Source organism: Nicotiana attenuata, chromosome 5 (genome assembly GCF_001879085.1).
Source record: "Nicotiana attenuata strain UT chromosome 5, NIATTr2, whole genome shotgun sequence".
NCBI lineage: Eukaryota > Viridiplantae > Streptophyta > Magnoliopsida > Solanales > Solanaceae > Nicotiana > Nicotiana attenuata.
Window position 1 is genome coordinate 26,418,876 of NC_031993.1, and position 15,620 is coordinate 26,434,495.

Genomic DNA, 15,620 nt, shown 5'->3' on the forward strand with positions numbered 1-15,620 from the left:
CAAATGAATACTCACTATTTTATTGAGTCTCCTGCAATATTGAGTTCTTGTGTTTCAAACTTAAAATTTGGGAAGTTTCCTTTAAACAGGAATAAAGGTTTTAAATTTTTAATATATGGAGTTATTCACACTTACTGTACAAGATGAAGAAAAATCTATCTTATTGAAAATCTCCTGTAAATGCGACAATGCATTGAATCATTATGAATACATTGAGATTATTTATTAGAGGAATGCCTTTAACAATTTCAACTTATATTTTGTGTTTGCTGCACTGTTCTTAGCAATACAACCCATCGCTAAGAAGAAATATGCTCCCGAGGCGTTGGTCATAATAAATATGCACAACTGATTAGTCAAATTCAATTGGCTTCTAAGATACGAAGAAATAATTTAGCTTTTCTTATTTTCATACTTTACCAATGTACATAGATTTTATAATTAACTTGTGAAATCATATTCCTCAGGTTGGCCAGAGAGACAAAGGACAAAGAAAAAAAAGATTTTACACCTGTAAATAGAAGCCATTTGATTGAGTACACAGAGATTCAAAAGTTGACGGATATTTATGGTGATAAAGAGGTAATACATTGCAATATACAACTTCACCATCATGCATATTTCGTTCACTTCTATACGAAGTTTCTTTTACAGTTAGTTTAGAATGACTTGAAGAATAAAAAGTATTAGTAATCTAAACTAAGATATATGTACCGATAGTTCACAAATTCGAATCTGATGGTAAACTAAATCCAACTTTCAAGGAAGGTCCTTTTGAATTTCCTGTATCATGCATTCGGGCTTATCTTAAAGATCCCATAACTCCCGGGGTTGGATTCTAGATCCCACTTTTATATAATTAGTTTGAACTTGCAACAATCGAGTTTTCTTCCTTGGTTTTTTGGTTTGTATTTAAACTTGAAGCAGTGCGCTATTCTTCCGCAAACACCCTCCAGCTGCACGATTGAACATTGAATTGGACTTCATCCTGACATTCAAGTTAAATGTTTGTACCTCGAGTATTCCTACTTCTTTTACAACAAGCATTACTGCGTTACTCAAAAGGTAGATTAGTCAATTAGTAGGATTATCGCAACAACATTTTCAATCCCCTAAAAAGAATCTATATCCCCAATTTATAGAATCATGAATTATTTTTTAGCTCATTGCATAACTTAAAATTCATGAAGTTCTGAGAAATCCTTGATGACTTTAATCAGTCAACCTAGCATGTCCTAAAATATATAAATCCATGATCTGAAGTACAATTGAAATATTGCGTATATACTTCAAGCTTTGTTGTTTTCTAGCGAGCAGAGTATGCTCATAGGAAAACCAAAGAGACGCCAGTTGCTTTGTATCTTGAGATGCCAACAGACACCAACTAATTACTCTTCTGAAGATATTTTCTTCTTTTTAAGCTGAAAGCTTGAGCTACTGCCAGTGCGAGACATGTTACATAAAATTAGTGTGAGATTCACTATTGCTATATAAATATTGCCTGTGTTATTATTTGAAAAAATATATTACTGTATAAGAAGATCAAATTGACCCCTTAGTTTATTAAGATGTTAGTTTCAGTGGTTTATCTGCTCTACCTTTGATTTGTTGGTTTGTTGGGATTTGGATCTGTTGGTTTGACTTGTCTATTAATATACGATCTTCCATCCATGTCTTCTTTTTGGGATTTTATGTCTAAACAGTTAGGGTTTTCCAAAAGTATTCAATTAGATTACAGGTATTACAAATAAGTCACTAATGATATGTTGAGAGCCGAGGTTTTCCTATGTGAGCCAAGTGGTTCTCAATTAGTTCCCCATATATAATCACTTTTTATTGTGTGTACAATATTTTAGTCACTGTTTTATTGTAGCTGTTAATTATAATTTGAGTTTCTCTTAAGTTGCGTTCTTTCTATTTTATTGGACTCCTTTAATTGTTTTCTTTGGATAGCCTTTTTATTTGTGTAAAGATGCTCTTATTGCTTGCATTGATGATTTCATTTCTATCATGTAGTTGTCGAGGAGCGAGGTAAGTGTTTGGTCTAACTTTGACTCGAGCGATTAGGGATCCCCGACTTAATTGCTATGTAAAAATTCATGTGTGTGGCGTATAGATGAGATGACGAGTACCTATGCGCCGTCAATTTATCTGTTTTTGATTGTTCCCTTCCCGTTCTTAATATATTGTTCCCTGACTTAACTACTACCTATTTATTTGATATTTTCATGTTTAGTTGCTACTTGTCGAATATTATTTTCGTTGTTAAAAGTATTGGATATTACGTGGTTTCACTACTTCATTGCTAAGTACTATTGAGGATCTAACTAAGTAATTATAGTCTATAATTCAGATTTTTTTTCTTGAAATGGTTGGCGAAATCCTTAATTTTGTTCCTAGAAAGATCTTTGCTATTTTTGTATTTTTTATTGTAGCTTTTCTTGTGCGTATATTATCTGCCATGGAGTCCAGAAGCTTTTTGAGGAAACTGAAATTACTCGACAAAATTTTGTTGATGGTGGGTGGATGTCAATTTCCTTTAAAAGGGTACGGATTGGTATCTAACGTTTGTACCTAGCAGCGTGGGTGCTTGCGTTTTCCACTTGGAAAACTAGAAAATGCAATTTTTTCGGATATTGCGATTCTAATGTGTGTTAATATTGTGATTCTAATAAATTAATGAATGCTACTCTATGGTGTTGTGTTAAATAATAGGACTTCTTCGAAAAACTTAGTGTTACCCAAATTCCTAAGGAAGTGATCTTCGTCACTTTGTTCTTGTTACGACCCAATTAGGATCATGACTGGTGCCTAGGAGCAAGTGCCCTCAAGTAAGTCTCATCGGTATTTTACAGAAAATCAGATAGAATTTTTCCTGTTTTAAGGACTATCCAAAAATAATTTCCTGTCTCAAAATCAACAACCATCCTAATATCAAACCAACCAACCAACAACTTATCAATTAACCAAAACAAGTCTCCACCATTAATAATCAATCCAGTAACAACCAGACTCCCAATTTATCTCCAAACTTTATAAGTGCAATACTCTTCATAAGTATATAATAATGAAGAATACTCACGACACTAAAAGCATGATTAGGGAGCGACTCAAAGAAAATAAAAACACCATAAAAATAAACAAGTGCGAGGCCCACCAATGACTATCAACCTATGCGCTCTAATTAACGAAATCCTCGCCTACGTCAATTGTTGTCCCTGTAAAAAAAATAGCGGGGAGTGAGTCGCTAGCTCAGTGAGTAATAACACTTAACCACAACCGTTTTTAACGGGGACAAGTCAGAAAATATGCTAGTATATTAATCAAAAAATATCATAAGAATGCCCTTTCTAAAACAATAAATATAATCAGTCTATTCATGTGTTTCTTGTAACATAAATCAATTTAACAATTCAATAATAAACTCGGTAAACACTGTCTCATAGAAAATCTTTATGTTTAGGAGGTTTCCAAGAAAGGATCATGTATCACTGTGTGGACCCCTTTGTAAAAGGAGTCAAATATAACTGTAGGTCCCTACGCGAGGGAAAAACTGTAACTGTATGTTAATTCTACCTTCCCACTAGCGAGGTGCATTAGGTCTAACGAAACCGCCGTTAGCTACGGGATCCTTCAAAGTCTCCTCCCATGTATACTTTTCTTTGTAACAATAAATATTTACATGAAAGCATTTTCAAAATAGTATACGGAATTTCAATGCTTATCAAATCATGTAATCCGATTTCGGTAACGGTAATCATATCTCAAATATCAGTAAAACATGTCTAGTAACACTGAGAATATTTTAAATAACTGTAAACCTCTCAAGTAAACTATTTAGTACCATATCAAGTAAAGGACTTGTCCCACATGCAATTTCAAACATTCAGTAACACATTTTATTTTCAAAATCATGTATAAACCATGAAGGTTATGAAAATACAAATTGCTGTAAGATTACTACTCACAGTCTCGTGCCAAATTACCAGAAGCTTCACCTTGAGCAAACGTACAACTTCCACCAATGAATCTATAATCACATAATATTGATCTCGTGTCAATTGCCTCATTTAGGCTAATTCATCACTGATTTAGAATACCCAATCCTTCGAGTTTTATGTTTTATCATCAACTTGTCGAATTATATTTACCCATGCTATGAGTAATTTAAATTAGTCCAAAACTTCTATTAAAAAAAGCATTTATATAGTTTATTCCCTGTACTATTCAATTTCCTTAGTCATGTGTATAAGTTGAAACTTAAATTTTTTTTTGTATTTAATTTTCAATATTCGATGGAATCCTATAAATACATAAATCGGGATTTAAAAAAATACACCAGAAAACTAACGAAGAATCAAAGAAAGGGGAAAATTGACCTTTATGTGCCGAAGAATTGTTTCGCTTGAAGCTGCAATATAGGTTCAATTCTCCTTCCTTTTTGAGTGTAAATATTAATTTCAAACGCTTATCTTTTCCGCACTTTTGCTTGTCAAAGTTGTTCTAGCTACTATGTACCTGTAGATTGAAATAAATGAGGATATTTGACTCGCATAGCATTTTTCACTTTCCATCTAGCTTCTTCAACAATATGATTTCTCCACTAAGATTTTAACGAACACAATTTCTTGTGACTGTAGCTTTCTTATGTGTCAATCAATAATAGCCATAGGCTCCTCCTTATAAGACAATTTCTCATCAAGCGATATAGTTGGTGTCTCAAGCACTTGAGAGGAGTCTGATATACATTTTATAAGCATAGAGGCATGAAACACTGGATAAATAAAAGATAACTCAGGAGGAAGGGCCAAACGACCTGCCACAGCTTCCACTCGTTGAAGTATCTCGTACGGTCCTACAAATCTAGGACTTAATCCGCCTTTCATGGGATAGGTACATGGGAAAACTCGATCTCTAACTAAAAACTCTAAGTCCTTTTTCCTTTTATCAGCATAAGATTTTGTCTACTTTGAGCTGCAAGCAATCTCTGCATGATGAACTCGACCTTGTCAATAGTTTCTTATACCAGATCAGGTCCCAATAAGTTAGTCTTACGAGCTTCAAACTATACGATAGGAGAACAACATCTCCTACTATAAAATGTTTCGTATAGTGCCATCTGTATGATGAACTTAAAGTTATTATTATAGGTAAATTCAACTAAAGATTGATAGGCATACCAACTACCCCTAAACTCAAGAATGCAATTTTTCAACATATCCTCCTAGATCTATATAATACATTTTGATTGTCCGTTTGTCTGCGAATAAAAGTCGATACTAAGATCTACTCGTGTATCCAACACAGCTTGAAAAGATTTTCTATCATAGATGTGATCCTCTATCATAGATGATAGACAATAGAACCCTAATGAGTCGGACTATTTTCTATCCATGTATATCTATGCATATTTTTCCTCACTGTAAGGAGTTCTGACTAGCAAGAAATGTGCCTACTTTGTAAGCCAATTTACAAGTTTTCCACGCATAATCATGCCTCTAATGGTTTGGGTAATTTGATCATATAAGGTATTGTAATTCTATTGTATTTCCACTTCAGAATCTTGAGTTATTGTAGTGGCCTACGAGTAGCAAGTGTTTGCGTTAACATGGTGACTATCAAATAGTTCGAAACAAAGTTAACGAATTCTTTCTTCTTTCTTTTCCAACCAATCCAATTTTCTTCTAGTCATGGTGCATCTTATGGACCTGAAATATATGGTGTATCTAGAGTTGTGAGATTTATCACATATAGCCTATCTCAACCCATATATGTTTGCTACTATTAATTGATTGCCTAATCGTAGAATACCATCACTATTAAAAGTCATATCCTTGCACCAGTTAGGGCCTAGTGTCACGACCCTAAACCCAGACCCGATCGTGATGGCACCTCTCGTGAAGACAAGGCCAACCGATACAAACCCCAAGTTCAATTGGCAGATATACTGATTCATAATCAAGCCATTAATAAGGATAAATCCCAAAATAAAGCGAAATATATCAACTGCGGAAACAAAACACAGCCCGACATCGGAGTGTCACAAGTCACGAGCATCTACGAAGGTCTGAACACAACTAAGAGTCTAAAAATGTACTAAATACAATCTAAGGAAGACAAGAGGGAGAAAAGCAGTGCTGCGAACGCCGGGCAGCTACCTTGCTAACTCCGATGACTCTGCCACTGAGCAACCAACACCCATTACCGGGTTCAAAATAATACCTGAATCTGCACACAAGGTACAGGGAGTAATGTGAGTACGCCAACTCAGTAAGTAATAAAGGTAAATGAAAGCTGAGCAGTAAGAAAACACGTAAGCCACGTCATAACGCTACAGCAAATACAGTACAGTTCTAATATAGTACAGAAATCATTTATTTCATAAAACAAACTCAGTTTCAGTAAAACCTTTTTAAAACAACTTTCAATAGTTTCAAACGAGTGATAAAACGGTGAATAAAAATGATAGAAACGTAAACAGCCCCTCGGGCAAAACATATACCATAAACCGTCCCTCGGGCATAACATCAACAGAACCAGCCCCTCGGGCTACCTTACAATCACTCGTAATCAACCCCTCGGGCATAACATGAATCAAGAATCTCCCCCAACATAGATCAAGAACAGCCCCTCGGGCTTCAATATGAAACAACAACAGCCCTTCGGGCTACAACACATCACACACACTGGGTACCCGCGCTCACTGGGGCTGTACAGACTCTGGGAGGGGCCCTTACGGCCCAAGCGCAATAACAAGCCATCTCGTGGTATAATCAATCCGGCCACTGGCCTCACATAATAAATAGAATCATCACACTGGGTACCCGCATTCACTGGGGGTGTACAGACTCCTGGAGGGGCCTTTACGGCCCAAGCGCAATATCAAGCCATCTTGTGGCATAATCAAACAGGCTCTCAGCCTCATATCAATCACAAGCCACCTCGTGGCATAATAAATCAGGCCCTCGACCTCTCATATATCACCAATCGGTACCACATGTTGCGGCGCGCAGTCCGATCCCATGATAACCTCACAACACAGGTCCTCGACCTTACTCAGTCAGATCTCACTCAAGCCCCTCGGACTGACAGTAAAACAAGTACTCGGCTCAAAAATCATTTTATGAAATCAAAGGAGTAAATAAAACAGAGTTATGAAAATAGTAAGAATGTAACATGACTGAGTGTAAGCATTAAATCAAAACAGTGAGGTAAAAACAGTAGTAAAAGCCCCTAAGGGTCCAAACAATCGGCACAAGGACCAAACACGACATTTAGCCCCAAACACAATAATATTTTCTAAGATATAACAATATCAAATAGTTTTCAAGTAAAATACGCGACTTAATAGTCGTACGGGATGGACCAAGTCACAATTCCCAACGGTGCTCGACCCCACGCTCGTCATCTAGCGTGTGCGTCACCTTAAAGTAGCATAACGATGTGAAATCCGGCGTTTCATACCCTCAGAACAGTATTTACAATCATTACTTACCTCTATCCGGTCCAAACTCTAGCCCGCGATGCCTTAGCCTCTCGAATCGGCCTCCGAATGCTCCAGATCTAGCCAAAAGCAGATTCACACCATCAAAATATGCTAAGGGAACAAAGGCCACTCGAAAATATCCAATTTATACCAAAAATCCTGAATTTTGCTAAACCCGGCCCCGGGCCCACATCTCGGATTCCGACGAAACTCACAAAATCCGATAACTCATTCAACCACGAGTCTAACCATATCAAAATTACTAAATTCCGATAACATTCCGACCCTCAAATCCTAAAATATATCCAAGAGGGTTTTCAAAGTTTTCCAACTTAAAATCACCTATTAAATGTTAAAAACAACGATGGATTCGAGTAATCTAACAAAAATTGAGTTAAGAACACTTACCCCGTTATTTTCTCTGAAATTCCTCAAAATATCGCCCTACCCGAGCTTCCTTGGTCCAACAATGGAAGAATGGGACGAAGTTGGACTTTATTCTGCTGCCCAGGGGTTTGTTCTTCGCGTTCGCGACCCTTCTCTCGTGTTCGCGATGAACAAATTCCTCATCAGCGATTTCCAAACTCATTCCAGACAGCCTTTAGTATAATTTCATAACATTTTGCACACAACTCCAAATGACAAATGATTTGATGTTCTCAAAACTAGACACCAAGGGCTATAATTTCATAGGTTGCTCATTCCTGAATCATTACATGTTGCGAGATATAAGCTTCCAAGGTCAACCCTGTGCAGCAGAGATTTTCGAACTCTCCCCGGACAGCCTGTAGTGTAACCACCAAAAATTTTTGTACACAAATCAAAATTCCAATTCATTTACATTTCTGAAAACTAGACACAAAGGGCTACAACTTTTATGTTTGGATCATCTCCAAATTCCTTATAGATTGTGAGATATGAGCCTCCGAAGTCAGACCCGTGCAATCGAGATTTCCTTCTTCGCGAATGCGAGAGACTCCTCGCGAACGCGAAGAACAAACTTCCAGAAGCCAAATTCTTCTTCGCGAACGCGACAGGCTCCATGCGAACGCGAAGAAAACACCAGATATCAGAATATCAACATTCAAAGTAGCCCAAAATGATCTGAAATACACCCGAAACTCACCCGAGGCCCTCGGGACCTCAACCAAACATGCCAACACATCCCATAACATCATTCAAACTTGTTCCAACATTCAGAATGCCCAAAACAACATCAAAACATCGAATCACCCTCGGATTCAAGCCTAAGAATTCCAAAACTTCCGAATTCCGAATTCGATCAAAAAGTCTATCAAACCTTGTCCGAATGACCTAAAATTTTGCACACACGTCACAAATGACACAACGAACCTACTCCAACTTCCGGAATTCCATTCCGACCGCTATATGAAAATTCACCTATCAACCGGAATTCGCCAAAATTCCAATTTCGCCAATTCAAGCCTAAATCTACTCCGGACCTCCAAAACACATTTCGAGCACACTCCTAAGTCCCAAATCACTTAACAGAGCTAACCAAATCAAAAAAATTCCAATCTGAGGTCATATACTAATAAGTCAAAACTTGGTCAACCTTTCAAATTTTAAGCTTCAAACTGATAACTGTTCTTCCAAATTTATTCCGATTATTCTGAAAACCAAAACCGACGATTTACATAAGTCATAATACATCACACGGGGCTAGTCATGCCCGAGAACTGGCGAGCGAAATGCAAAAGCTCAAAATGACCGGTCGGGTCGTTACACCTAGTCTCGTGTACTTAGAGCAATCGCTCATCCTCGTATTGAGTAGCCTTATATGTGCAACAACAACAACAACAACAATAACAAACCCAGTATGTTCCCACCAGGTGGGGTCTGGGGAGGGTAGTCTATGCGCAAACCTTACCCCTACCTAACAGGTAGAGAGGCTGTTTCCAATAGACCCTCGACTCAGGAAGGGTAATAAGAAGAAGAGGAAAGCAATAAAGGGAGAATGAGGGAAGAGAAAAGAAAAATGGAGAAATAAAAGATAAGTAGTATTAAATAATAGCAACAGATAATACAATACCTGAGGCGAACAAAATCACATAACGTAATAAAAATCTAAGAATATGAAGGGACATGCGTGCTAATAAGACTATCGGTGAGCAACTAAAAACTACCCACTAACCTTCTACTTTAATCCTCGACCTCCACACCCTCCTATGAGCTGAAGCAGAGCCATGTCCTGTCTAATCACCTCTCCCCAGTACTTCTTAGGCCTACCTCAATCTCTTCTCAAACTCGCCATGGCCAACCTCTCACACCTCCGAACAGGAGCATCAATGCTCCTTCTCTTAACATGTCCGAATCATCTCAGCCTCGACTCCCGCCTCTTTTCCTCCAAGGAAGCTACTCCTACTCTATCTCGGATAACTTCATTCTTGATCTTATATCTCCTGGTACACCCACACATCCATCTCAACATCCTCATCTCTGCTACTTTCATCTTCTGCACGTCGGAGTTCTTGACTAGCCAACTCTCCGCCCCATACAGCATAGCCGGTCGAACCACCACTCTATAAAACTTACCCTTAAGTCTTGGCGGCACATTCTTATTACATAAAACACCGAAAGCGAGCCTCCACTTCATCCATCCTGCTCCGATGCGATGTGCGAAATCTTCACCAATCTCCCCGTTACATTGGATAATAGACCCGAGATACTTAAAACTCGCTCTCTTAGGGATAACTTGAGCATCAAGCTTTACCTCTACGTCTGCTTCATGGGTCTCATCACAGAATTTGCACTCCAAGTATTCTGTTTTGGTTCTACTCCATTTGAAACCTTTAGACTCCAAGGTCTGTCTCCAAACCTCCAACCTCGCATTAACTCCGCTTCGCATCTCGTCAATCAACACTATATCATCGACAAATAGCATGCACCAAGGCACCTCTCATTGGATGTGTCACGACAATACATCCATCGCTAAGGCAAATAAAAACGGGCTAAGAGCCGATCCCTGGTGCAACCCCATCACCACAGGGAAATGCTCCGAGTCACCACCCATGATCCTCACCCGAGTCTTAGCATCGTTATACATATCTTTAATCACCATAATGTACGTTACCGGAACGCCGCTAGCCTCCAAACACCTCCACAGGACCTCCCTCGGGATTTTATCGTATGCTTTCTCAAGGTCAATAAACACCATATGCAAGCCCTTCTTCCTCTCCCTATACTGCTCCACTAATCTCCTTACATTCAATCCAAATAATAAAATCTTGGATTGAATATCAGCCAACAATGCCTCTGAATTTTTCATAATAAATACTATAATACTTGCACCTTCTAGTCTTTGCATTCTTTTTTCAAAAGTCTCTTTGCAGGAGTTATATATCAAACTACCCATGAATATTTTACTCAACGCATCAACCACAACAAATATCTTTCGAGGATGATAGAGAATAGTACAATTATAGTCCATGAGTAGTTCCAGTCACCACCTTTACCAAATATTCAAATCTCTCTGAAATCTGGTGATAATGCTTACATTGGTGTGTTGATCAAATATGTCTTGAGCTTACGAAGGCATCTATACACTTTTCTCCGACTGCTGAAACTTCGTGTTCTTCTATGTCAGCTTGGTTAGCGAAGCTTTTTAGAGAAATCATGCACCAAACTCCTAAAATCGCCTACCTAACCCAAGAAGTTACAATGCTCTATAGGAATAATGGGTCTTGGATATTGCTGAAATGCTAGGATCCACCAATATCTCATTCCTTGATACAACATCCTTGAGGAATGCTACAAAGTCTAGCAAAAATTATTTTTGAAGACTTTACAATATGTCGATTTCTGTGGTTGCAACACTATTCTCAAATGATCCTCATATTCTTCTTAGGTATTAGAACATACTGAAATATTATCTATAAATACATCGACATGTCTGTGCATAAACAAATTTAACACCTTGTTCATTAAGTCCATGAGTGCGGCTGGAAAATTTATCAGTCTGAAGCATCGTAAGAATGCGTAATACAGTGGCGAGTCCTGAAGGTTCTCTTAGGAATATCTTGCTTTCCGTTTCTGAGTTTATAATAACCGGAAGCAACGAGCAATCTTACAAAGCGATCGAGCAGCTCATTATAACTAATTAAACATGTCTTCTATATGAAATTATGGGCATTCATTATGTATTATTATCTTATTCGGTACTTGCAGTCAATGCACATTGTATGGAGTCATTTTTTTCTTCTTCTATACAAACAATATCGGTGCACCCATTGGTAATAAACTCGATTTAAAAAAAAAACTCTTATCTAATAAATCTAGTAATTGTTCTTTTTGTTAGGGATATAATAGATATGCCCCGGATCCAATCTCATGTTTGATGATTTGAACATATTTTGTGAACGTTATGATATAAAAATATATGGCATTCTTTTATCATAGTTATTATTAATCGTTTGAATAAAGCTGATAAGGTCCTTGATTAAATTTTGAGATTTGTCATCGTGATAGAGATCATGATAATGAGATCAAAGTCTCTTACAATTTAATCTAAATTTGTTCTTGATCGTAGGATTATTAATTTGGACATTAGTAATCCTGTTAGATCAATATTTATGTAATTGTCTTTATAGGATAAAGATTAGTTGATCTCATTAACTGAATCACATAGATAGATGATGCATATAGAGATATGATCATTGAACCAACTCATTGGATAATTCCTAATGGTTAGAATTACCATAAACTATCAATAGGATATTCTCTTGAAGAATGTAATGTAAGAATTTCCTTTGACCTGAGATCGTCATAGTAATTGACAAGTTATTTATTGTGCTTTGATACCAGACACCTATGGCCCTAGGGCGATAGTTGAAAGGATATTGGGTACGATTAAATACTTGTAGAATTAGTGATTGATCAAGATGGAATCTGTCAACTGTTGGTAATGAGTTTAAGCTCCATGTTGTCATGAATTATAAACGACCAAACTAAGACCTTGGCCAGGGCAATTGAATGAAAGAAGAAAAGAGTTTCTTAGGTCATCCAATGGCCGAGTTGATTTGACATGAACACATAGTTGGTCGCCTATTAGGATTTGACAGTTGAACCATATCCTAGGGTGATCCAGAGCTATAAGGACAGAAGAAATTACTACATTATTCTTTTTTTTTGGTAGAAATAAAAATTTTATTTAATCATCCCAAAAATACAGTTACAATTTCAAGTCCCCTATCTTTCCTGAGTCCTGCCTACACTTTGTTCTATACAGTTACATTTTCATTATACAAGAGACCTATTTTTGCTATCTGTATAACTGTTCTATCCAGTACAGGTTGTCGTTGTTTTCCTTCTTCTTCATTGCCTCCATGCATCTGTGTTTGCAAGCAAGTTGAATCTGTTTTAACAGCACTTGTGGTCGAGGTACTCTTTTCCTCCATAATGCTTCATTCCTAGCTTTCCATATGTAGTATATAACTGCTGCCAAAGCTGCTTTTGTGAATGATCTTCCCGCTTTACCTTTTGCAATTCTAGCCATCCTTCTCCCTATTCCTGTTACCTCAGTGTTTTGTATGTTCATCCCCAGCCATTGCAATACTTCAGTCAAGTACATTCTAGAGTATGTGCAATAAAAAAAAGGTGGTCAATGGATTCTGGTTTTCCTTCACATAGCATGCATTCATTGTCTTCTGTGATGTTCAGCTTCATTGTTTTCTCCTTTGTTAACAATCTCTTTCTCATCACTAGCCAGTTAATAAAACTGTGTTTAGGGACATTCATTCTATTCCAGACTTCTCTGCACCAAGGCCATTGCTCTAGCTTTCCTCTTCTCCAGTTGTAGCCCTTTTTGATTGTGTATTTCCCTGTCCTTGATTGCTATCCATTTTCTATGTAACCATTACCATATACATCCCTGATTGCACAAATTTTCCTCCAGTACCAGCAACTATCTGTAGGGGGTCTATGTTGCCACCAGTCTTCTCCCTTTAAGTATATATGGTTAATCCATTTCACCCATAAGGTTTCTTCCTTGTTAGCAATATTCCATACATATTTGGCCACTATAGCTTCATTCCATGTGATACATTCCCTTATACCCAGTCCCTCTTCCTTCTTTGGCCTGCAGACAAGGTCCCAAGCCACAAGTGGTACCTTTGTTGATACACTCTTCCCTGCCCATAAGTAGTTTCTGCATATGGATGTGATATCTCTAAGCACTTTCTTAGGAAGGATGAAAATTGATGCCCAGTATGAGTGTATATTAATCAGCACAGAATTTATTAATTGCACTCTTCCTGCATATGACAGACACCTTGATCCCCATGAGTGAATTCTTGTGCTTAGTCTCTCCACCAACAATTAATTTCCTTGCAGCTATAGGAACTCCTAGGTATCTGAATGGCATAACCCCTTCCTTGTATCCTGTTATTTCACATATGTTCTCCAGGCATTGTTTGTCCATGTTTGCACTATATATGTTTGATTTCCCTGCATTTGTACTCAGACCAGAAGCATTAGTGAATGTTTGCAATCCCCTCAACAATAACATGATGCTGTGGTAATCCCCTTTGCAGAACATCAGAACATCATCTGCAAAGCATAGGTGATTCAGCTTTAGGCTTTTACACTTTGTGTGGAAGGCAAATCCCTCATGTGTTGCTACCCATTGCATAATTCTAGTAAAATACTCCATGCAGATCACAAAGAGGAGTGGTGATATTGGGTCACCTTGTCTTAGGTCCCTTTTCCCCTCTATACATCCATGTACCTCACCATTTATAGCAATTGAATACTGAGTGGTTGTCATGCATTCCTTTGTCCACTTAATGAATTTTGTAGGGAAGTTTAAAGCATAGAGCATCTCTTCCACAAACCCCCACTCCACAGTATCATAAGCTTTTTTGAGATCAATCTTTATTAGGCAGCTTTTTGTTCTTCCTGTTATAGAGCTTGACTAGATCATGAACATATCAGGATGTTCTGTACTATATTTCTGCCCTCCACAAAGGCACTCTGATTCTCTGATATTATAGTTGGAAGCACTCCTTTGAGTTTGTTGCACAACACCTTTGAGATGATCTTGTAGATTGTGTTGCAGCATGCAATTGATGTATAATCTCCTACACTGCCTGCATGGTTATTCTTAGGAATCAATGTTAGAACAGTTCTATTAATACTCTTTAACATTCTTGTGGTATCAAATAACTCCTTTACACTGTCCACCACATCCTTTTGAACTACTGACCAGCAATCTTTAAAGAATTGAGCCACATATCCATCTGGTCCTGGTGCTTTATCACCTCCTATTTCCCAGAGTGCTTCTTTGATCTCCTTATCTGTGATTGCTGCTTTAAGGAGTGCTCTTTGCTCCTTCTGTACTACTGGCCCTTTCTTTACTAAGCTGCTGCATACATGCTTTCTATTACCTTTCTTTTCACCTAGTAGCTTTGTATAAAAGTCTGTGAATGCCTTTGCTTTCAATCCCTTTTTCCTCATTCCCTTCAGCATCCTTGATAGTGAATATCCTGTTAGCATTCCTTCTAGCTTTGATTACTGTGTGAAAGTATTTTGTGTTTTGGTCTCCTTGCTTTATCCACTGCACTTTACTTCTCTGCCTCAGGAACTGTTCTCTAGATGTCTTCCATCTAGCACTTTCTTTCATTAATTGAATTTCTCCATCAATTAGGTCTCTATTCCTGGGGTCCTTTTGGATCTTCCTTTGACATTCTGTCAGTTGCTCCATTGCTTCTTCTTCTCTCTTTTCTACATCTGAGAATCTTTCTTTATTTAGTTTCAGCAACACCCCCTTTGTTCTGTTGAGCTTCCCTACTAGTTGATACATCCTTGTGCCTTGTATTTCCTTCTTCCACTCTTGCTGAACTCTTTGTTGGAATTCAGGAATCATACTCCACATGTTGAAGTATTTAAACTGGTTCTTCTTTTTTCTATTCCGGTCGTTAAGAAGTGTTGTATACTTACTATATTATTCTTCTACGGGTTCTTGAGAGTAAATTGTATACTTCATGCTATCCGGTCGTTAAGGAGTGTTGCTAGACGCCACCCTTGATTAGTATATTGATGTGGTCAATTTACTACCGGCTTAGTATTGAACCTATGGGGTCGCACACTGACGAGTGTTCTGATCTTTGCTAAAGGA

The 15,620-nt window shown here is 37.7% G+C and overlaps 1 protein-coding gene across 1 annotated transcript; it reads right to left on the reverse strand.

The window, feature by feature from the left end:
- On the reverse strand, window positions 13,725-15,377 carry LOC109226071. The gene is made up of 4 exons (XM_019390875.1): window positions 15,071-15,377; window positions 14,709-14,988; window positions 14,450-14,592; window positions 13,725-14,401 (listed from the first exon to the last, which is right to left on the reverse strand). The coding sequence occupies exons 1-4, from the start codon at window positions 15,375-15,377 to the stop codon at window positions 13,725-13,727; spliced, it is 1,407 nt and encodes a 468-aa protein (XP_019246420.1).